The 23,462-nt window shown below is 40.6% G+C and overlaps 1 protein-coding gene across 1 annotated transcript; it reads right to left on the bottom strand.

Annotated features, from left to right (window-relative positions):
- Positions 1–1,337: 1,337 nt before the first annotated feature.
- Positions 1,338–23,392, bottom strand: mfn1b (mitofusin 1b). Its single transcript, XM_047587324.1, has 18 exons — positions 23,228–23,392; positions 22,636–22,793; positions 21,857–21,992; positions 21,258–21,420; positions 20,221–20,345; positions 20,011–20,119; positions 18,155–18,262; positions 17,715–17,868; positions 17,423–17,490; positions 14,691–14,812; positions 14,290–14,416; positions 13,722–13,826; positions 13,193–13,295; positions 12,296–12,522; positions 11,798–11,977; positions 5,358–5,554; positions 4,384–4,518; positions 1,338–2,411 (listed from the first exon to the last, which is right to left on the bottom strand). The coding sequence occupies exons 2-18, from the start codon at positions 22,781–22,783 to the stop codon at positions 2,342–2,344; spliced, it is 2,277 nt and encodes a 758-aa protein (XP_047443280.1). The 5' UTR covers positions 22,784–22,793; positions 23,228–23,392; the 3' UTR covers positions 1,338–2,341.
- Positions 23,393–23,462: the final 70 nt, after the last annotated feature.

The following is a 23,462-nucleotide window of genomic DNA, read 5'->3' as shown; positions in this document are numbered from 1 at the left end:
GTATGAACCATTTTAGTAATAATTTGAAGAGCAAATGGAAAGTGCAAAAAAGAACAATAAAACTAAGGAAATAACTGATATTCAATCTATCCCACTCCTTCAGATTGAGTCTGCCTTCCTTTCCTATAGGTGGCACAGGCTAAAATAATTTATTTAATTTTTAAACCAATAGATGTGGCCAAGAACACAGTAAATTTTGTTAATATGGCTAAAACATTTGGTAGAAGTTGGTTACACACAAAAAACTAATAAAGAAGAAGAAAAGTATAAATCAAGTTTCCAGTAAGACACAAAGACAAGCCTGGACTGTTACGCAATGTAGCAAGTACAGTTTGTAATAAAGGTTTCTGGTAAGGGACCTGGTTAGTAAGATAAGGGTATCTAGCCACGGGTCATTCCAAGACAAAGGTCTGTATTAAACAGTCTCAGTCGGCACAGGTGACACCTTTGATCCAATTATTGGATCTAACATTGTCCAAATCCAGAGGCAGAGCAGATATAACTGGGGACAGTGTTCAATGATGTGTCATGAAGCCTGAGTTTGAAGTACAGTATATCACAGTAACTAAAATAGCTCTTTATTCATCAAGAGCTTTTTAATCTCACTAAAAAATTGTCATTATACTAAAGCACATAGTTCTGTTCAAGTCATTATTAGAGAGACTGAACACAAGTTATTATTTATTCTGTGATGCAGGATGTTAGTTAACAGGTGAACAGAACTCAGTGGTGCAGATACAGAGAGGAGACGTGGGGAGAGTGGAGGCTATGACGTACAACAAAGATCCACCTAGGACATTGTCATTGGCAAAAGCATTGTTTACATTTATGTTTTCCTGTGTATTGCTCCGGTTTAAAGGTGAACAGGATTTTGAGGAAGATGATGAGCACGAGGAAGTGGAGGCCCGGGGTCTAGGTGTACAGCCGTACATGTTCGAGCCTTTGCCTCACGCCGGCCCAGCTGCAGCTTCCCGCTTTTTTGATTGACGGATGACAGATCCTGATATCATTGGCTGATATATATAATCTGTGCGCCTGCACTATCCAATGTGAAAAAAAAATATCATACTTTCACCTGGGATTTACTCGAAAATAGAATTTTGCACAAACTTTGGCCTACATCGTCTGATAGATGAGTTATTACACTACTTTTATGAACCATAGTGGAATCAAATTAATTTTTCTTTTCTGTACACCTTTAACAGACCTGTCCTGATAAAACATTCACACCACCAAAGTTAAAACCTGCATTGTTGGACATCCTTGATTTATTAGCCTCCTCTTCCTCGCTAATAGACTTTTAGCATATCCTGTGTAACAAAAGAATGCACAGAAAGTCGGCTTTTGATCACTGAGTGTTTAATACAATCTGGCAAGTCGAGATAGATTTCAACACACGATCAAGGAAAAAATTTCTGAAAAGTGCTGACGGGTGTGATTGCTGTTGTAAGTCTAGTGGGTAGAAATGAAATGGGATAGTATAAAATAGATCAGGATTTCCAAAGTCTGTACAGTATGGGATTGTTAGAAAATAGAACATAAAGCTACTGTACTCTAAAAGATGTTTTCCCTTCCTACTCATATAGCTGGATTTATCTTAAGTTCATTATGAAAAACAAATGGTTTTCTTTTACTATTAAATATATTTATTTTTTCAGCACACATACACCATGGGTCCGTGCAGATACATGTATAATCTTACAGACACACAAACTTCATTTGCTCCACAAAATCCAAAAAAAAAAGGCATATTCACAGTTAGAAGCACGTTCGTGTCAAAATGTAGCACCCAACCAGTAGCCTTCATGCCGACTAAAATGATATCGCCACCTAGTGGAGCCTTCTTTTGCACATTGAGTGTTTGTTTTACAGGTCATACTCAAGCAACTGAAGCACTTGACTGACTAACAATGAGGGGAAAATATTTTTCACTCTGTTCATTGGTCAATACTGTCTATTGGGGGGGTTGGGGGGGGGCGGCTCTGTCAAGTCTACAATATATAAAAAAAACTAATAATTAACTGCTATTGAGAAGAAGAAAAATCACCTGAATCCAAAGGAGACATGGTGTAACAAAAAGTAAAATAATAACTCATGAAAACTAAATCATACAAATGAAACCAAAGGAAAATAAGTCTTAATATCTCAGGTTTAGTAGTCTTGCCTGATATTTCACTGATTATAAAGTGACTGACCAATCATTTCATTGACTTATCTCTTCCCAGGATTACTGCACAGAAACCGTGGTGTAGTTCAGGAGGTGGTGTAGTGAGGCCTCACCAGACTGAGGAATGGTCGGCTCGGTTAGAGCCAAACTGTGAAGTGAGGAAGAGGAGCGCTTTCACTGCTGGGGCTGCAGGTACTGGTTTGTGAACGCTTCCAACTGTTTCTCCAGCTCGGTGGCTTTATGTCTGCACACACACACACACAGAGAAAGAAAACACAGAAATTTCACCCAACTTTATCCAAACAGCTTTACAAAAAAATCTTCTTAATGTGACTGCTCTGTGAGTTACTACACTTCCTTTAAAGCTTATCCATAAACGTGTTCTAGTTTCCTGTCACTGCTCAGACCAGGCCAGTTTGAATCTGGGTTCATAGAGCTCATGTTTACTTGAAGAGTCTGAAGAGTATGAATACATACACGTTATACATGTTGACATGGCCAACAACCACAGAGCTTGTGCTTAAGACATGGTTGTGGACACAAAATGCTTGCAGTTCAAGTGGTAACATCAGCCATCAGTTGTGAGAATACTGCAGTGTACAGTTTAGCAAGCTAATGACCAGGAAACTTAATATTGGAAATGTAAAGGTACACGCATGAGGTCGTTGGGATCATCAACAAAAAAAAACCCAACTCATTTACAATATATTAATTTACCATCCACTTCCACGATTTCTAAAAAAACACATCACAAGTCCTGAACTCAGACCTTAAAAAATATACGTAATATATATATGTAATATATATGTGTGTGTGTGTGTGTACATACAGTACATACACCAAGTATATCAAAATGATTAATCAAAATGTAAACGTTGGTGCTCTTTATTCAGAAAACCCTCATGTCACATCTACATTTCTGGTTATTATAGACACAGATCAAAGGTTAAATATGAATATTTCATTATTTATCATCACAGTAACAGTGTTACACACATTAGTAGCTGTAAACACTCATAAAAACATTAGAAAAATACATACGTTGGTTTGGTGCTTACCTATATCCTAAACATAAGGAGCAAACTTACAATCATCACTTTAAAAGTTACATATCTTGTTTTTAGTGCATATGTTTCCAAAATATATTAGTATGTGTGTGTGTGAATGGGTGAATAAAAGGCAATAACTTAAAGCACTTTGTAGAAAGGTGCTTTATGAAGTTCAGTCCATTGCCTTTTATTAGTTTATGGGGCAGATTTGCCACATCCAATATGGCGGAGGCCCTGATGTATCACAGCAACGGACCAACCCACTTGTTGCGGCATCTAAGTATACATGTCTATGGTAAAAACGAAGGCAGCATTTCTGTACGGATCAGGACACTACATCAGCTGAGTGGGTAGACACTGTGTGTAGGGGCTTTCAAACACTAAGAGGTCAACTCACTTATTTCATTTTAAGAACAGTGAACAGTCAGAACTTCTCATATTATAAAGCTGTCCATGTTCAGCACTTCACTATTTTCTTGCAGACTGTCACACTTAAGGAGGAGATTTTCCAGACTAGGGTGGTGGAGATTTGAGGAGAGGATTTTAGGACGACTTCATCAATGGAAAAAATAAATAAAGAAGATAAATAAAGAATATAAAATGTTACCTGGTTGAAACAGGCAACATACGTTACATGTTCACCCTCTGTGTGAGGGAAAGATTGAGAAAGTCTTTCCTAATATATTTAATGTGCAATAATCCTCAAGGTTCAACACTTTCACCATTCACTACTTACTATGAACTGTGTACAACTCTGTACAATATCTGCAATAATCATCTGTGCAATTCAATGTTTTTGTATATATGGCAATACTTTTTTATACTGTTTTATTTTATTATTTATCATTTACACAATATTCTTTTCCTGCCCCTTTGCATGTCGTTGCAAACTGCAATATCCCCACTGCAGGACAAATGAAGGATTTCTAATTCAACACGATCCAGATGTTTGCATTCATAATATAGGCTAGAACTGAAATGTGACAAGTAAGTATCAAATGTGTCCAGTGAAATATAGATGAGTAGCAAGAAAGACAACCAAGCAGAAACCCTGACCTTGTCTTTACCTCGAAGTCATCCTACTGAACTCCCTGACAGGCATCTAACCTCACCCCTACTTTTCTACCCTTCTTGTTGCCCACAATTAAGAGAAGGAGCTGGACTGACCGCAGGCTCTTGGAGCGGCTCTGGACGGTCTCCAGCTGATTTATCTTGACTGTCAGCTGACGGATTTCTGCCTCCAGGTCCTTCTGCGTCTGATCCACCTGCTGACAGAGCCGAGCAAAGGTCGCAGCCATCTCCCTGGCAACACAGAAGGCACAGCGTTGTACTGCTTATTTATTTAGCCCAGTTATGGAGGGGGAAACTGGAAGGGGATCTGTACGTGCGTGTGTGTGTGTGTGTATACACTGATCAGGCATAAAATTATGTCCTAATATTGTGTAGGTCTCCCTTGACTCTTCAGAGAATGGACATGGGTCTTCTAAGGGTGTCCGGAGGTGTTTGGTAACAGAATGTTGTTAGTGGGGGTCTTTGGGTCCTAAGGGGAGGGGCCTCTGTGGATCATCCCATGGATACTTGATCAGTTTGGATCTAGTGAATTTGGAGGCAAAGTCAACACCTTGTGCTGTTCTTCATGGTTTTTGAGTTGTTCCTAAATTATTTGTATGTGTGTGTCAGGCTGCATCCTGCTGGGGATGGCTGCTGCCATCAAGGAGTGGCATTGCTATGGGGTGTTGGTGCCTGGTCTGGTCTAGGTGGGTGCTACATGTCTAAGTAACATCCACATATTGTAAATGCCAGGTCCAATAGTTTCCCAGCAGAACATTGAATTGTTACACGGTGGTCAATGTTATTTACTTCTCCTGTCCATGGTCATAATATTATGCCCGATTGGTATATATGTGTGTTGCTCAGAGAAACAAAAACTATGCAAAATACTGAGAATTTCAACAGTAACAATGCAATAAATGGACATGGCTACAGTTTCTGCACATGCATGTCACCACAGCCAAACTAAATATCAGATACGATGCTCAGCTGGTCACACACCACATTGCCATCACCATATCAAGTGAATGTAATCCAAAAATATCACAGTGCTTCAAAACTGTGTTCTTCAGCCAAATAACAGGACTTACTGTTGGACTTGGTGGCTACAGTTTGCACTAGTAAAGCTGATGATAAGCTGCAGTTTCTCTGTTGCGTAGTCCACAAACTGGCGCTTCAGAGTGCGCTCCTTTGCCTTCGTGGTCCAGGTGAGTCTCTCGTATAGGTACAGCAAGCCATAGAGTGAGCCAGACAGAGCAATCAGCTTCCAGCCAACTGCTCTCCACACCTAAGAAAAAAACAGAATCAGAATTAGAATACGTAGACTAAAATAAGAAAGCCATTCAGGGAGGGACATTAGAGCCAGGTATGAGTAAATTAGATCAACAAGCTGCTTTATTAGCCAAGCATATTTGGAGAGAACGCGAAAATTAGTCGACTTCTCCAACCACTATGCCACAGTGGTGGGAAAAAAAGTTTTTGGACACCCTTAAAATTTTACACAATCTCAAATATTATCATGAAATATCTGTGTACACATCTGTGGGAAAAGGTGTGGCTGCATTAGACAGACACAAACAAATGGATCAATGACCAATAAAGCGTCTAAAAAGAAGTATTTTCAAAAAGGGAGGCATGCATATTTTTGAGTCTGGTGCTGAATTTTTTGACTGTAATTCTAACTTCTCTGCATAAAAAATGCTTTTTTACAAGATATTCTTATGATTTATTTTAAGCCAAATCTTTGACAAGTATCCCTTAGAGCAGTACTCCCCAACCCCCGGGCCGTGGACCGGTACTGGTCCGTGGGTCAATTGGTACCAGGCCGCACAGAAAGAATACATGACTTACATTATTTCCGTTTTATTTAGTTCCTGATTCTGAACGATGTTTTATTTTGGAAAATTACCAGATTCTCTCCACCACATCTGTCTATGACTCACTCTTGACTCTTGGTCAAGATGCTTGCCTCAGTCACATGGCTACCTTTTTAAAGGGGCTGCTCCTGCCAGTAACACATAATCCATTACCGCTGGCAAAATGAACAACAAACAAACGTCTTTGGAAAGTTTCTTTGTGCAGGGTAATGTCTCCCATTCCCTCTAGATGGGAACGTCTCATTGCAGATAAACAAGCTCAGGGTTCCCAGTAATTTAGCATTATGGTGAGTTGTATTTTTCATGCTGAAGACGTGTTTAACCTTTACTATTAGGACCTGAGAGTGTGGGGCTGAGAGGCTGTTACTCATGTTACAATGTTGGTGCGATGATACGAGGAAGCTGGTAATAAAGTTGCTCACAGTGGATTCACGTTTATTATTATATTTAGAAAATACCAGTTTTCATGCTGGTCGTATCATTTTATTTTGTTGTATTCATCCACCACACCTTAAAGGCCGGTCCGTGAAATTATTAAACCGGTCTGTGGCGCAAAAAAGGTTGGGAACCGCTGCCTTAGAGTGTCTACAGTGAACAACACATTATCATTTTGTGGTTGTGTTTCTGACAATTGTCAGTTGCACCACATGACAAAACTAGTAAAGACAAGAAATATGCTGAGTAATTGCATTTTTATTAATTTAAAAAAAACATCAGCTTAAATCTCTTTAGAGGAAGTCAACAACTCTCTCGCTTCTTCCTACGAGCTTTTGCAATTTTTTTAGATTGTCTTTTTTTGCAGCTTCCATTCTCTTCTCATTTTGTGCATTTCACTGCGCATCTTTGCTTTCTCTCTTCACCATGTTATTGTTGGGAGGGTTAGGTTGAAGCCTCGCTTCATCACTTGACTTAATGTGTTCTCTGTGTTGTGCTGATTTGACAAAGGCATCTAAGTTGTTAAAAAACATAATCATGAAAAAGATTTGAAAGTGTATAACATCTTTAACGTAAAGCCTATGAACATTTTAAAAATGTAGTATAATGCCAGAGCTTTAAATAACATTATTTTTGTCATATTGTGACATTCCTTGCAGTTGCACTACGTGACTCACTGGTTGCGCCACATGACTTTTGCAACTAATTTCAAATTAAACAGGCTTGAAAGTGTCCAGTCTAACTTTGAGTTGGAAAAAAGCAATTTTATCAATATTTGATAGAGATTTATAAACCTATTCATTCAGCCATCAAGGCTACTTGAGGTCCTACCTCTTTATTTCACAATAAAAGTCCTGTTTTTTGGAATGTGCTAAGAATGTATTAAAATCTAATTATTTTAAAAAGAAATAATACACTTGGACACAAAAATATCATCATCACCAAGCCAACCGCTGGCCGTTTTCCAGTGTCAGGCTGTCGGCATGTTTTTTCTGAAGTGTCCAGCACCATTGCCACCAGTCAAACCGATGACTGCGGCTTTTCAGCCAAAACACGATGTTGAACCGGCGGTAATTTGAGTTGGTGAGAGAGCATGATTCAGGAGATGCCAGCAATATAGAATGCTCATTGAGATCAACGGCATATCAACAAAGCCATAGCAACAGTATCCAAGGAGGCGGGGTAAAACCACATGATTCCGGAAAAGATCAAAGGAAATGATGTCATCAACAGCTGCGTTTAGTTCAGTGACGAGTTCAGTTTAACAGAACAGCGATCTATAACACGCAGTAATTATCTTAACAGTAACAGTTAGCATATTACATCTCTCAGAGTTTGATCATCTCAGAGTAAGTTTTTCCAAAAATCAAAACTCAACAAAATATCTAAAATGAGTTCAGGCAACACAACAAACGACAGAGTGATGTCAAAGACAAAGGGTCTCTTGAATAGAAGGAAAAGACCTGAGACACCCAAAAACAAGATTATTTTAGCAACACCAACAGTGGATGACAAGCAAAAGAATGAAAATAAGATTCCTCCAGCATATGTACAGACCATCCACAAGACCTATAAGTGGTATGAGCAGGAGTGGGATAAGAAGGCATATGATATGCACAGAGCCAAAGTTATATCAGCAAAACCAACAGTGGACAACCCTGGACCAAAAAAATATGGCCACAAGGACCACAAACAAAAGAAAGAAACTAAGATTCCTCCAGCATATGTACCGACCATCCACAAGACAAATAAGTGGCATGAGCATGAGTGGGATAAGAAGATATATGATATGCACAGAGCCAATGTCATGTCAGCAAAACCAACAGTGGACACCTCTGCACCAAACAAATATGTCTACAAGAACCACAAGCAAAAAGGAAGAAACAAAACTTCCTCCAGTGCATGTACCAGTCTTTGACAACACAAAAAGTGGTATCAGCCTGAGTGGGATAAGAAGGTATATGATATGCACAGAAGTAACGCGATGTCAGCAAAACCATTGGTGGACACCTCTGCACCAAACAAATATGGCTACAAGGACAGGACACAACACATCTGCCTAGTCTTTCCACCACAAACAAGAGGTATCAGTCAGTTAAACAAACAGTAGACACCACTCCACCAAACACAAAAGGTCTCCTTGATTCTAGAAATATCTTCCTCTATCATATCTACCCATTCCATCACATCGAAGACATATTATCACCAGGCTTGACGCACGCATAGGTATACAGTGTATACCTATGTATGGTTTTGGGGGGTTTACCCCGAGTACTTCGGTTTTCCCACTAAACCAATACAGTGTAATCATACTGTGCTAAATAAATTAAAAAAAAAAAAGACAAAATTGTCCAAATGTACCTTTATTTTTCTACCTTTACTGGATAGCTTGTCTGTCTTCACATGGCATTGTACCTAGAATTTTGCTTCTATACAGCCTGTAATTACTATTTATATCAGATTTTTATGTAATGGATCTGACAGTAAAATCCACCTGTGTACAATCTAATTGTCACATGATCTGTTAAAAATTATATTTGATTTGTTTATTGTTTACAAGAAAAACTAACAAAACTAAATTCTTGACAGTTTCAGTTTGTCAGTCCTCAACACTGTTGGTATCAAAGTCAACAAATAACAGAACGTGAACGTCAAACCTGAATAAAAAATAAACCATCACATCATCAAATTAATATTTAGTACTCCTGCCGTTAGCCACAGTAGAGCTCTAATCCTGGCTGGCATGTTCCCCACAAGCCTTTCATACTGATCAGGGGTAATCTTGTCCCATTCTTCTTCAATTACTATTTTAATTCTTCTAAAGTCTTTGGCTTGTGCTTTGAAACAGACCTTTAGATAATCCACCACAGATTTTCAATGTGGCTCATGTCCGGGCATTGATCTGGCTGCTCTAAGACCTGGATACTGTGCTTCTGCAGCCAAGTTCTACTGGCCCTGGATGTGTGACATTATCTTGTTGAAACATCCAGTTTGGACCTCAACAGAACAGAGCACGTGCAGAAGGGAGCATGTGGGTTTGGAGAATGGCACAATATTTGTCAGAGTTCAATGTGCCATCACAGACAGTGAGATGACCAACACCAGCAGCACTCATGTATCCCCAAACCATGATACTACCTCCACCATTTCTGACAGTAGGTTCTGTACATGCTGGAGATCATGCTTGGTCTGGCCTTCTGTACCCTCACATTAACAGGAGGAAGATAAAGCTGGAAACTGGACTCATCTGACCACAGAATCTTCTTCCAGTTCCTGACTGTCCAGTTCTTGTGTGCTTGGGCCCATGATGTAATGATGATAACCTCTGCTCTCATTGATTGGGCTTCTTGACAGCCTTGTAGGACCTTAAACCATGATCTAAAAGTCGACCACGTACAGTGCGGGTGAACACTGGACACCGGTTAGGTTTGATCACTGATGTTGGAGCTCCTGTGATGTCATTCAGTGGTTTTCCCTGCACATGTGGATCAGAATGAGGTCATTTCTTGCTGAAGAAACCCTTTGACCCCAAGATCTTGGTTTGTCATCCAAGCTGTTGGTTCGTCTGTATTTCTGCAGAGTGGATCCAATTGCTGAAGGACTGTATCTGCACTTCCTGGTGATCTGGCAGCAGCTATATCCTTCCTGGCTGAGAATCTGTTTTAGCCATTTTTGTCTGAAGAACTTTCAAATGTACTGGCTTTATATAGACACAGAGCACAAATGAAAAATGTGTTTTTTAATAAAAAGCATGGCCTTCATTAGTGGATCACTGGCACCAACATGACCCACTACTCAAAATGTCTTATATATTTTTATGACACCAATGATTTTTAAGTTGTTAATGACTGTTTTAGGATTTGTTTAGTTTTTGTCTGTGACTGTACTAAAAGAAATTACACTTGAAAACCTGAGCGATTCTTAATGCAATATTTCACAAATGCGTGGGGTAAAATACAGTGGTGGGTAGCGAGGGCCAGCAAAGCCTTCTCTGCTGGCCTAAACTTTATCAAAATCACTGACTTACATTTTAATATAGTCTCATTCATCTTATTACATTATTCCAATAGCCTATTCCTTTCATTTTATGGCTTATCCGTCTTTCAGCTGCAGTCCTCCTGGCACTGTAACTTTGCACTTGTGTTTGCACCATGTGTTGCTGGAGTGAAAGAAATCTGTCTGGGCCTTCACAATTAAAATTGCAGGCGACTGAAACTGGAAATATACTGAGATGATGCTTTTCCTTTCACTGATCTCATTTCTTGTTCAGTTCAACTTTAATTCAATTTTATTTATATGGTGTCAATAACAATACAAATTATCTCAAAATACTTTACCAGCCTGAAACTTCCAGTTCAAGCATGAAGGCAGTATTAAAGAGTGGCAAGGAAAAATCCTTTTTAAAACTTTGAGCAGAACACAGCTCAAGTTGGTATTCTTAGGCATTCTCTATGGCCCACAGTTGCGTTTTCTCGTCCTCTGACTGGACAGTCAGTGAGCCCCTCTGTTTAGGACAAGTTAATGGTTCATGTTCATCTGTTGAGAGCTGCATGAGCAAATGGTCCCTGTTAACGTTTTGAACCCACGATGGCAGAAGGAGGAGAGGATATGGATTTGGTTGCAGATCTTGATAGAAAAACATTTTCATGGTGGACGTTGAAGAAAAATATATTGAGTGAGAAAAGGCCACCCAACCCCTCTGGGGCTAGCTAGCCTGACCCAGCCGGAGAAAAAGTATTCCTGCCACTATGAGCGCTGCCCTTAACTCACAGGCTCAGAGGAGAACTCTAATTTTTTGCCATTTTATTGGGTCAACATGATGCCTTTGCTGGATTTGATGTATGTGGACATAGTGGCTGCAGTGAGTGAGAGGAGACTTTTCGAATTGTTAAAAGTGAGCTTCTTGCTTTAGTAATAGCATTTACTCTCCGTATGAGATATCCGTCCCCTATGCAATGTTCTCTTTTATTGTGTGTGTGTGGTGTTGATGGTTTCTATAGCAGTGGCATCATAATGATCGTATTAAGAGGCTATTTTAAACCTCTCATTTACAAAGCTTTTTTACAGGTTACTTTGTATCACAATGATTTTGCCATATCTCCTTTTAACTGCGTGTAGTATCCAGACAAATAATTCAAATAATACACTAATAAATAACAGAATGATTCACCAGTGTATACTGTGCAGAGAATACACATCAAACTTTGGGAAGAACGTACCACTCCTCCAACAATGATAACGCCCATCGAAGTGTGGGAAGTAAGGGATGCCACATTGGTTGCCATGGCCACCATCAGGTCTTCTTGACTCATGACAGCTGTCTCGCCGTTGGGCGGCGCTGCGATGGAAGGGGGTCCAGAAGATGGTGTCTGGGCTGCAGGCAGTGCCGGTCGAGGTGTCTGAGTAAAGCAGAGCACAGTATTTCAAACTCTGACACTTAAGATGTCATCTGGGAGAATACTATACCACGTACATGATCAGTAGTAAATATAGTGTTTCCTCTACATTCATTTAGGAGTGGTGGGCCGCCATTCCTAAATCCTATCCACCGCTCCATCAAATTTCTTTTCTTTTTTTATTGATGCAAATACACCACCGTGCATATCTACCGCCACTTCTTGGAAACATTCTAAAGGAAACACTGAATATCACATTATGAAAAGTCGATCCAACTAAATAAGCAGTTCTCTCTTAGTGTCAGTCTTTTCGATGTGTACCTTGAAGCTCGAATCCACCAGTCTGAGAGCTTTCTCTGCGTTGGCAGATCCCAGAAATCGGTGGACTAAGGATGCGAAGCCCAACGAAAACTGAAACTCAATGTTCTCCTGAAAGTCGTTGCAAAGCGTGGCACAGTTTAGGTCGTAACTCAGGTCAAACTTCCTGCTGGGCACCAGCATATGGACTTGGCTCTTGACCGAAGAGGGAAGTAGAGGGAGCATACTCTCTAGAGAGCGAGAATTACAAGCAAATGAATGAATCAGCAGAATTCAACAGAAGTCATGAGAATATTCGTAGATCTGTTTTTGTAAGTGTGGAGCACAAATTTAAGTACACAGGAGGGGAGATACGATAATAAAGGACACTTTACATTGCATTACGGTATGGAAAAAATGAACTAATGAAAAAATTTAACGAAATTAATCATTTCAAAAATAAAATGAACCCACTGTTTCATAACAGCAGCTGAAGGCCTTTTGTCAGAGGGCACTTTAACACCTTTTCAACATCACCGTCACTGAGCACAGCTTGCATGCGTGCCTGACACAGTGACGCATTTGCAGCATAATGGGACATGGGATGATGGCATTCAGCAAGGATGGTAAATATAGACATGGTCTGGGTGTTACAGACCACAGCCCAGCTCTGACTAAGTTTAGCAACTCTCTATGGGTGAGTAAGTGAATGAAATAACAATGTTTGAGATCATTTTCTAGGAAAAAGACTGATATAGGCATCAATCATTAATAATAGCTTTCAACCGTCACTGTAATGTCGTCTGATTGTTTTGGATTTTATTCTCCTGTTTTGTTTCTGCTGAGAAACAATCAAAGTCAAGTTAAGGTGACAAAGGTAGTCTGGTTATTCAGTATACATATCCAGTTCTAGTCAGTTACCTATCATGTATTTCTGAGAGGACTGAACTGAGGCGTTGATGGCGGCCGAACAGCGGAAGGCCAGGTTCTTGCCCATTCCCTCCTCCACATGAGACAGCAGCTCCTGACAAGAGCAACATGGTTCAGAGGTCAAACAGAAAGCAGAACGTAGCATTCACACAGCCATCTTTTAGCGTTTCTGCACAGTTACAAGGCTAGAACTGGTTGGACCTCTTTGGTTCTTTACTAACGGGAAGATTTCTCGTTTTATTTCCTGATAGAATATAATAATGTCACATCTGCACAACTGAGAAACAGTCAAAGTTGAGTCAAACTGTGATTAGGTTTCAACACATTATTGCCACTTAAAGCACTATTTGGACTTTTTGATTCAGCCTGGTTCCACTATAGGGTAGCTGAGATGAGGCAGGGTTTACTGACCCTTCAGTGACCCCTACAGTATGGAAACAACAGTGTGATTTGTTTGCATTTTTTTGCCCCAAGAAACTGAATTTAAACAACAATACAGTCTTGTTGCGCCTTTACTTACAGACTTGTAAATCTTGAGGACATGAGGTGAAGGGTGGAAGTCAGAGTGGAACTCGTCAACAATCACATGCAGACGGCAGATTTCCTCTCCCATGGCACTGGACACCTGGACAAAACAAAACGAGGCTCATCAGTCACCATCATCAGTGGATCAGGGTTCAAGCTGGTGTATTCAGAGATCGTATGTATATTGGCGTTTTGCAATGGAATGTGTTCTTTTCCTGGTTTCTGTCTGTGCATCCGTACTTTTCTCACTGTAAACGGTGATAGACTAAAAAGTGCAGTCTGCAAATCACATGACTCACAGAGAAGGCATTAAAATTGGCATTTAGAGCAGAGCTTCAACAGTAAGTCATTGAATTATTAATTAGCTAGTTAACTAAACAATGATTACTAGAAAACTATGAAGGACAGTTGTCACTATTTTCTGACAACAAAGCAATGAACAGCAGACTGATAAATAATGAATACTACTTTATATTTGCAGCTCTGGTTGTTGGTAAAAGCAGGTGGAGTCAGGCTGGAACTGGACAGAGGCAATAGTTATTCCATAACTACATCTAGGTTACCTTGGATTCCACGTCTTCACTGATAGCTTTTATCTTCTTTTTAATGTCCTCAATCAAAAGGTTGAGTTGATTCTTGACAAACTCCAGTCGGTCCATCTGGTACTCTCTGTCCTCCAGTGCTGCCACTCTGAAGGCCCACCCCAACAACAGGGAATATTGTCACACATGCAAACAAGCAGCAGGTCGAAAAGAATTAGCCAAACATACGCCTGCATGCAGTTGAAAGAATCAAGTGAGAAAATCCGCTGAAAGTTGAAGTTTCCACAACTTAAATTATCAAGAAAAGACATATCGTCTAACACTCACCAGAAATGTGACTTCCATCTATTCCAACAACTATTCTCTACCGTCATGCTTCCAACAAAAACAAGACAAAGAAATCTGCAGAAGATGACGCTCACCTCTTCTCCGCCGCCTCGATGTTGATGTCATCCATGATGCTCTTGACTTTTTCTGTGATCTGCTTGGCCCTGATAGTGTGCTGCTCAAACTTTGTTTTCACTGCTGATTGCGAGATACACTCCTGCGAGGCCATAACACACAAGTTACTGTGACAGTTTCAGTGGCTACTGCTGTGTGGGGTGCGTGAACCCGCAACTCTTCTAGGGACAAACAGCAGACAAGATAGACACCTGCTACTCTTGACTTAAGAGAAGAAAATCAAATGGGAAACACAGGAGTGGAAATGACAGCAGCAGAGTGTCTACCTTGTGTCCCACAGCCCACAGTTTTAAAGTCACAGTAATGTGTGGGTGAAGCCTCGGCAAAATTATAAAAAATCATATCAAGTGAAGACAAACAAGTATGCAACTGGAACAAATAAAAAAGAACATACAGTGATATGTAAAGTGGGATATTTGTGTCATTCTGGGATACTCTTTTCTATTTTTTTTTTTTTTTTGGATGCTGACGCAGTGACAGCTTTCAGAGGTGCCATAATGATTCACTGGGAACAATCTTTAATCAATTACAGGTCAATCTACACAGCCAGGTTATGTCTCAACTGTTACTTGATAATAAATGACAAAGTCCCTTATTTAAGTTTTATTTTAAGACAGCTGATACTGTGCCCATTGCTTCCTCACATGTACATGTACATGTACATGTTTCCTGTAAAAACAGAGCAAGGAAGGCTGCCCCTTCACAAAAGGCCAGTCTGCTCTGAGAGGTCAGCTCCAGTGGCCTCAGCAGGCACCACCCTTACTGAGCCGAGAACAGAGACAAAGGGTGGGACATTGAAATTGGACATTGGAGGAACGTTTCACTGGACACATAATTAATACATGTCCCTGAGTGCAGGGTGAGTCACAATTTTAAATAATTTTCCATTTTTTGTCAAGATTTTAACAGATACTTGTGTTTATCTGATAAATAGTGCAAGACAAATCCTAAAAATTATTTAACATCAAATTTGGTTTGATGAGGACTTGAAATAGTAGGTGGCCTTTACTATGTTGTATTCACTGAAAAACTACGTGAGCACCGTCTATAATCAAAATGCATCCACAACTAGCCAGTGACCAGTTTCAGTGTTTTTGTTTACAGAGAGTAGCGATCGACCGATGTATCGCCCAGCCGGTATTTGGGTTTTTACTGCCGTTATGCAGGTGTATTCACCAGTACATACATATATATATTTTGCCCCTGCCACGATTTACAGACACAGGCAGCCCTGTGCTTCAGCCCTGGAAATACTGCGGACACTGCAGACCTGCCCCCAGTAGCAGAGTGTGTGCAGCTACCTATTTTTACCTGTTAATTCTGTATGCATAAGAGTGTTAAATATTCTTTACGTTCAATAAATATTTATGTTTTTGAGACTTGTAACACTTGTTATTATTGTGTAATGTAAATAGAGGGAGAAAAAGCAGCAAAAAATCCACATCGGTCGATCTCTACTACAGAGAAATGGAAAAGTATAGTTTTGTATTTGTAACCATCAAGGTCACCAAAATTTCAAGTGCTTTCTTCAGGATTACACCTTAATTACATCTTTAAGTGAATTTTCTCCAAGGATGGACACAATCCCGTTTAACCAAGCAAAACATCAAACATCTCAATAAGACGCAACAAAACACAGGGAGACAAAACTCAAATCAAATCAAACTGGAACGGATGTCCTCGCCTAAGTGAATCTAGATTTCAGCAATGAAGACGCAGGTTGATGAAAAGGCACATATTGGTCTGGACGCACTGGGACAGTGGCTCATTGGTGGCAGATACCAAACCACTAAGTAAGGATAGAGTAGCCGACGGCTCAAGTCAGCTGTTACTCTAAGCTGTAGAAGGACTTTGGTAAAAATCCCCCACACGACCCCTGACCTCCCCACGAGCACGACCACCACCACACACACACACACACACACACACACACACACACACACACACACACACACACACACACACACACACACACACACACTAACATTTTGGGCATGTCACAAATTTCTCAAATAACAACAATAAGGTATGATCTGGCTGGCAGCCTTATGAAACAGCCACAGGTTCTATCTCTTGGTCTGAATGAATGAGAAAATGAGCATAAGATGTAACTCATTCTTACCAATATTGAGGGAACGAGGTCAAAAAGAAGTGCTTAGCTCTTAATGATGTCCTTACTGCGGTGTTTATCAACTAGAGCTTGTCAGACACGCATTAAAGCGGCAGTGCGAGAAATTGTCACATCAAAACCCTTGTTAAACAATGATGATTAAACTAATCAGCAGCACGTAAAGCTCTCTGTATGTGGACGATTATGCGAGGCAGCAATAACTGATTCGCCAGGTCTGAAGAGAGGAGCAACTGTAGCCACATATAACCTACAACGCTTTAGAAAACGGTAGAGACTACGGTGAAACAAGATTTATGAATTTTACTCTACGAATTCACCATCTCTGGCAGTTCAGAAGCATGAAATGGCACCTAGAAAGTGTCAGAGAAATATTTCTGATAACCAAGATACAAAAAACACACTCACAATACTCTATAAATCTGAGCTAAACAGAGCGATGGTGAGGGTAAACAGCACCTACATGCCAATTTGTAATTACTCTCACCGCCAGAAGGGGGAGACAAATGCTCTGTAGTTGACAACTTGTCTTTCTGTCCATCTCTACATTACATACATACACACCTCAAACCTCCTTTCAAAGCTCTGGAACTCCTTCAGTCTCTCCTGGAAGCCCTCGGCAAGAGCACCACCTGAGCATCATTGCAAAAATACACTACATTAGCATGGAGATCTCATCCTGCATCAGGTGTGAAATCCAAAACTGTTTATTTAAATAATTATTTAAACCTTTCATAACTACAACAACTACATAACTACTACTCTATTATCATTGTGTCCTGCATGCTATTGACTCATTCCTTATCTACTGATTTTCCAGTAATTCAAACTAATAATAATTCTGTTAAAAGCGTACCCGTTTCAGGCATGCCCTGTGCACGCTGCATGCGGGAGTTGAGCACCTCTTTTGCAGAGACGAAGAAAATGTGTTTGGGTGCCTGCTCACGGTCCAAAACTTTCAGCTCCTCCACGAGGAAGTTCACACAGCGGTCTGTGTGCTGCTTTCTCACCTGGAAAAAGGCACGTAGTTTCATCTTACGAAGGCCAAATTAAAAATAAATGAAAACCAGGATAAAAACATGTTTTTGTGTGTTTTGGAAAACCAACACAATAAAATGTTTTGTTGTAACTTAACTCCACTGGTATCTTGACATGCTTTCAGTGATGTGGCTGCAGTTTTGCTTTTGCTTTGTTTAATCTTTGCAAATATGAGTTACAGTTGAGCCACATGAGAAATGATGGCGCTGTATTATGACAATACAATGCAGGTGAATACACACAGACACTTGAACTCACATCCTCCATGTACTCTGGTTCGTTTGCTGAAGCATCCCAGCGGTTATTGAGGATGAAAATGTTTGGCTTTGACAGACGTTCATTCACTTTATGGAAAAAGTGTTTTTCCTAGTTGGGAGGAACAGAAACAGATGAGATTTAATGACATTTTCTCTCGAGATATGAGGAAGAAGCAGTTTGTTTGCGATACGTCTACTACACATGTAGAGTCTGGCTCTGCTGCCATTTAATACAGTTTTTGGTTTCATTCAGGCCTTGCAAGGCAGCAAAGCTCTCTCTTAGACATGCAGTATTTTATTATTACTCTTCTATCTTACATTATTTAAGTAAAGCCTAGATTTATTTTCACTGAATGACCCAGAGGGGGAATGTGCGATTGCTTTCCCTTTAAGAGCTGCAGCCGGGTTAAGGAGCTCTGTGATTGACTGTGTTTAGCTTCACATTGCATGAATGCCTGAGCACAGAGAAACAAGAGTGGGGCCTGTGAGTACAGACAAACACAGTCAGCCGCACTCTAATGCACTCAGCATAGGAAATATCCACACTGGCTCCTTCAGCACACAGTCGCACAAGAGTGACTGACTTGGTAAAATTTACAGTATGTTGTAATAAACTTATTTTTAAAAAATACAAGTAAGAATCTACGTCCCTGCAAGACATGTTTTAAGGGAACCCAGACTTTCCAGGCCCACCAACAGTGACATGGTAAGGGGACGGTCAACAGGGGCTGGTCGAGAGGTGTGACCTGTGAAGTTCCAACAGTATGAAAGAGGGAACACGAGCCCTTACAACTTAGACTGAAGAAATTAAAGATCATTCTGATGCTCTGAACTCTGACTCCTGATCATTTTAGAGACAAAGAGAAGACTTGGACTGAGCTGAATTGGACCCCAGCTGAAAGCCTCTTCAGATAAAGGACAACAGATTTGTTGTTGGGAGCCTTCTTCCATTGCAAATTCTACTTAATTGATGCTAAACTGTGACCACACTACATCGAACAGCATCCTTCCTGGGATGCACCCAGAAACTGTGAACTGGATTCAAATGAGCTCCAACATGCACATGCGCCAAATATTTGGTACCGTGGACTAATCTACTTAAAATCTATTCGAAATACATTTCTCAGTTTTGATATGAAATTCAAATGCGGGGACCTCATGGTCAAAAATAAACTTTGGTGTGCCTCTTCTCTCCTGGTAACGAGTGGGGAGCTATGGGGCTACGGTGGTTTTGTTAATGCATGGGAGACTGAGCTGTCATGGGCAGCACAGCTGTATATGAACCTAACCAGGTGTTTCTGCACCTTAGAAAGAGTCATACATTCTGACTGCTGATACACACACATCCCAACTTAATACCTTAGTAGACCTGTCATCCATTCATCTGCCTTGCAAAGAGTGATTACTCTATAGAATAGTTTTGTGGCGAGTTAGCCATCCCTCCCGTAAAATAACAGAACAAAGTGCTACAAAAGTAACTGTCATTCCTAACCCATCCAGAATTAAATGGCTGGTAGCATTAAAATTGAACTTTATTAAGAAATTCCGGGTTGTTCATAAAATGTTTTGTAAAAGGATGTCTCGGTAAATGTAAACATTTCCATAATGTTCTTGTTCCTCTTTGCACTAAAACAAATTGTTTTTACTTATAAGTTATTCTACTATAATGTCACTGGTCTGTGGCCCCTAAACTAAAATGAGTTTGACCCCCCTGGCCTAGACAGTTCTGATAAGCCAGGATGAGACCATCTCAAGTCAAGGAAAGAGGATAATCCTTTGATCAATCATTATGTGAGTGATCCAACAATGTGTTACAGTCGGTTACATTTTGGACTTCATGTGGGCGAGAGTCATTACCGTGTTCATGAGAGTGGACTCAGAGTTTGCCACCAGCACGAAGACATCAGCATCCAGACAAAACTTGTCTATCCAGCTGTCCAGTTGTGTCGTGACATCTGTCCCGGGGCTGTGAGGTGGGAGACAGATCAATACACAAAATTTGGACTTCATTTTCATTTTCTTCTTGAAATCTGAATTTGTCCAGATTTGAAGAACAGGTGCTGTTACCTGTCTACAAGTACCAGATCATCTCGGAGCAGAGCACACTTTGTCTTTGGCCAGAGCACACGGACGAGACAGCCAGCGTCCAGGCTTTCATCCATGTGGAGGGCATGAGCCAGCTGGTTAACAGTCTGGAAGGGTTGGTAACATAAAGCATGTTAATAGAATACTTTTTTTGTGCCAAAGCATTTTGCAGCATCATATGTTAATTCTGCTGAGGTTAAACATCTCTTTTCATTTCAGTCAACTCCAGTGAGGGATAGAAACTAGAGACTGATTATCACCAAGGGAGGAGATGCAAGTCAACTTAATTCTGTCACTGGGTTAAAGCGAGGAACAGTGTGAAGACTCCCACATGAGGATTTCATTTCAGACACCTGACACTGCAGTAAACGTCCTGCATTTCTGTCACAGTTCATACATGACGGCAGGTTCACACAGCCTGCGCCCACTTCACAGTTTGTTTTTGATCATAGTCATGTGTATTCTGTTCCAAAAGCACACACACTTCTTTGCTCTTTACATAACCACTGTATATTACAAACATTAAGTATTAAGGAGACTTATAAGAAAACTCATTACTACTTATTAACCTATTGCTATTGCTGCAGAAGAAATCGGTGCAAAGGTAAGAGCTCTGTTATCAAGATTAGGAATAAACCTAATCAGCTCGTATCTTCAACTGTGGGATCTACTTGAGTACCACGACTCTTCTTGAACTGTAACTGACTTTAAGCCCATCAGCCATGAGTCGGCTAGTCTGACTGCACCTGGCCAAACAACAAGAAGTTATCTGAGAACTGTGAGGAAGCAATGTGTAACCCACCAGATTCCAGTAAAATACTATAAAACATTTAGTATTTCCCTGTAAGAGAAATTAAGGCAACAGACAATGAATGTGATAAATCTAGCTCCACCAGTTCTCTGTCAGGAGTATAACATAGTTCACAACAGATGCCAAAATGTCACCTAAAGATGCTCCAAAGGTCAACGACGTAGAAGTAGCCAAATCTTCCTCTGCAAAGTGATTATTAAATACGCACCTTAATGCTCTTCTCCTCATCAGAGCCCTCTGTCTTGAGGCAGGCCTTGTCCTCATCTGTGCCCTCCACACTCAGGAAGCAGTTGGTGGTGTGGCCAATACCACTGGGTAGCACACGATCCCTCAGCATGGCATTGATCACGGTGCTTTTACCATTACTCGTCCTAAGAACAAACAAAATAGGCACACATTAGCTATGGAAGCAAGTCATTTAATTTCCCGCGCAGTCGATTTTTACAGACCTTGGGTACAATGTTCTTGTTTACTTGAAACCACAACTGTGCAGCTATTTAGACAAAGTTTTAATAGTTAGTTTAATGATGGCTGATCCTCTAACTCCATTGATGTAATTACTTAGAGGAGATGTTTGTTTTGTTTTTTTGACACAACCTCCTAATGTGTTTTGGATTTAAAACTTTTCATTTGCTTGATGGCAGAAGAACATGGTTTACTATTGAAAGTTACAAGAAAGTGAAAGTAAAAGTAGAAACTTACACAACGCATGGTTGTGGAGGTTATTGCGTAAAACTGCTCTAAGATAAAACACATTGCTGTTAATTACAACATACTTTCCATCCACGTGTGTACGGCCGCATTTACCTGCCAAAAAATGCCACTTTCATCTGCCTGCGAGCGAGCACCTTCTTAATGACATCGAGTTTTTCAGCGTAGGCCTGAATCTCCAGCTTTTGATCCTGGCTGGCAAGGTTCTCCAAAGCCTTGTTGCCACTGATTTCTGTCAGCACAGGAATTCAATGAATGAACAAGACGGCACACACAATGTTAACCTGGCAACTTGTCTTTAACCTTCATTCACTCTGCTGAGAGGGTGGTGGGTGGGAATGTGCCTTCTCTGCCTCCCTGACACAGAGGCGGGCAGGAAAGGTTGCAGCCAACAGACATAAACATTTGACTTATGCCTCTCTGGCAAGAAGCTACGATCCGTCGGGTCCAAAGTCCTGATAGATCGCACAGGAACATTTTCTTCACATCTGTGAGTGCACTCATATTGAGCCCCATAAAGTCACTATACATTACACTGACATGAGCCTCACACAACCAGTGTTGTTACATTAATCCCCCTAAGCCTTGACTGTTATACTCTGCAACCTAACTGATATTAATACTGTGAACATTTACACGCCACTGGAAAACACTGGCTCTCTTTTGCACATCCTCCACTAAATCTTAGCTTCATGGCTGTTATAATGTTCAATGTGTTGAAACACTGTTAGAAAGGTGGTCATTCAGCTGGAGGATCATTTTGGAGGATGTAGTTTGTGGTGACAATTCCTATGATATACAAATACCCGACAGCCAATATGAATATTTTCCAGGAATGTAAACATCATCACTAACGGGTGAGCAAAGCATCTCACCTTCTACAAACTCCGAGGTCTCGTTGACGTAGTTGAGCAGTTGTTCAAACACATCGCTGATCTTCTTCTTGGCCACAACAAAGTGTTTGAGAGGGGAGAACTCCCCCCGGGATGAATCTGTCCGTATGAGGGTAGGGGCTGCAGCCATGGTGTTCAATCTGGAGCCAGAGAGGGGTCGAAAAGGGCAAAACACACTTAAATCTAGATATCTAGTTCACGCCAGGATCATGAGAACACGCGTTAGAACCAAGCCGGGGGACTTGTGTTTAGCATTCCCGTGAAGTCGTACACCGTCCACAGCACCACTGCAACGGACGTGTTTGTTTAAAACGTGTTTGCTTGAGAACTTATAAGAACAGAAGAGATTTCGCACTGACATTTGGCAACTTCGTAACACATGGCAAAAAAGAGAGCGGTTTTGTCTTTTCTCGTGTAGTTATGACTTGTTATAACACTTAGAGTTAGGGTTATATTACATATCAAACGAGGGGACGTCACGTTAGCTAACAAGTTAAGCTAGCTAACCTCACAACCGGCAACGCGGTTATAATATAATAAGTATTGTCATTTTATTTAGATTTTTTTTCCTCACCACGGTGCCGAGGCAAACAGTGTCGCCTTCTCATAACACGGACTCTATCGCTCCGAAGGCTGCACAGATGATCCCTTTCCTCTCTGGAAGTCTGCTCGGTGACACCAGGCTAACCTTCTGTTTGTATCCCGTAATGGCACCGTAATGGTCAAGTTAATGACAGGAAAGAGGAAGCTTCCGGGATTCATTTCACAATAAAAGCCCATATTTTACCACTGAACGCGCTCGACATTGT

The sequence above is a fragment of the Mugil cephalus genome, chromosome 6 (genome assembly GCF_022458985.1).
Source record: "Mugil cephalus isolate CIBA_MC_2020 chromosome 6, CIBA_Mcephalus_1.1, whole genome shotgun sequence".
NCBI classification, from domain to species: domain Eukaryota; kingdom Metazoa; phylum Chordata; class Actinopteri; order Mugiliformes; family Mugilidae; genus Mugil; species Mugil cephalus.
The sequence above is the reverse complement of the archived record's forward strand: the minus strand, read 5'-3'. Positions and strand labels throughout refer to the sequence as shown.

Excerpts from the sequence above, each read along its gene's own strand:
- mfn1b (XM_047587324.1), bottom strand. The coding sequence starts at position 22,783 with ATGGCTGCAGCCCCTACCCTCATACGGACAGATTCATCCCGGGGGGAG. Across the intron at positions 14,417-14,690 it reads ATCGAGGCGGCGGAGAAGAG|AGTGGCAGCACTGGAGGACA; the intron begins GTGAGCGTCATC and ends GTGGGCCTTCAG. Across the intron at positions 13,296-13,721 it reads TCCTCAAGATTTACAAGTCT|GAGCTGCTGTCTCATGTGGA; the intron begins GTAAGTAAAGGC and ends TGCTCTTGTCAG.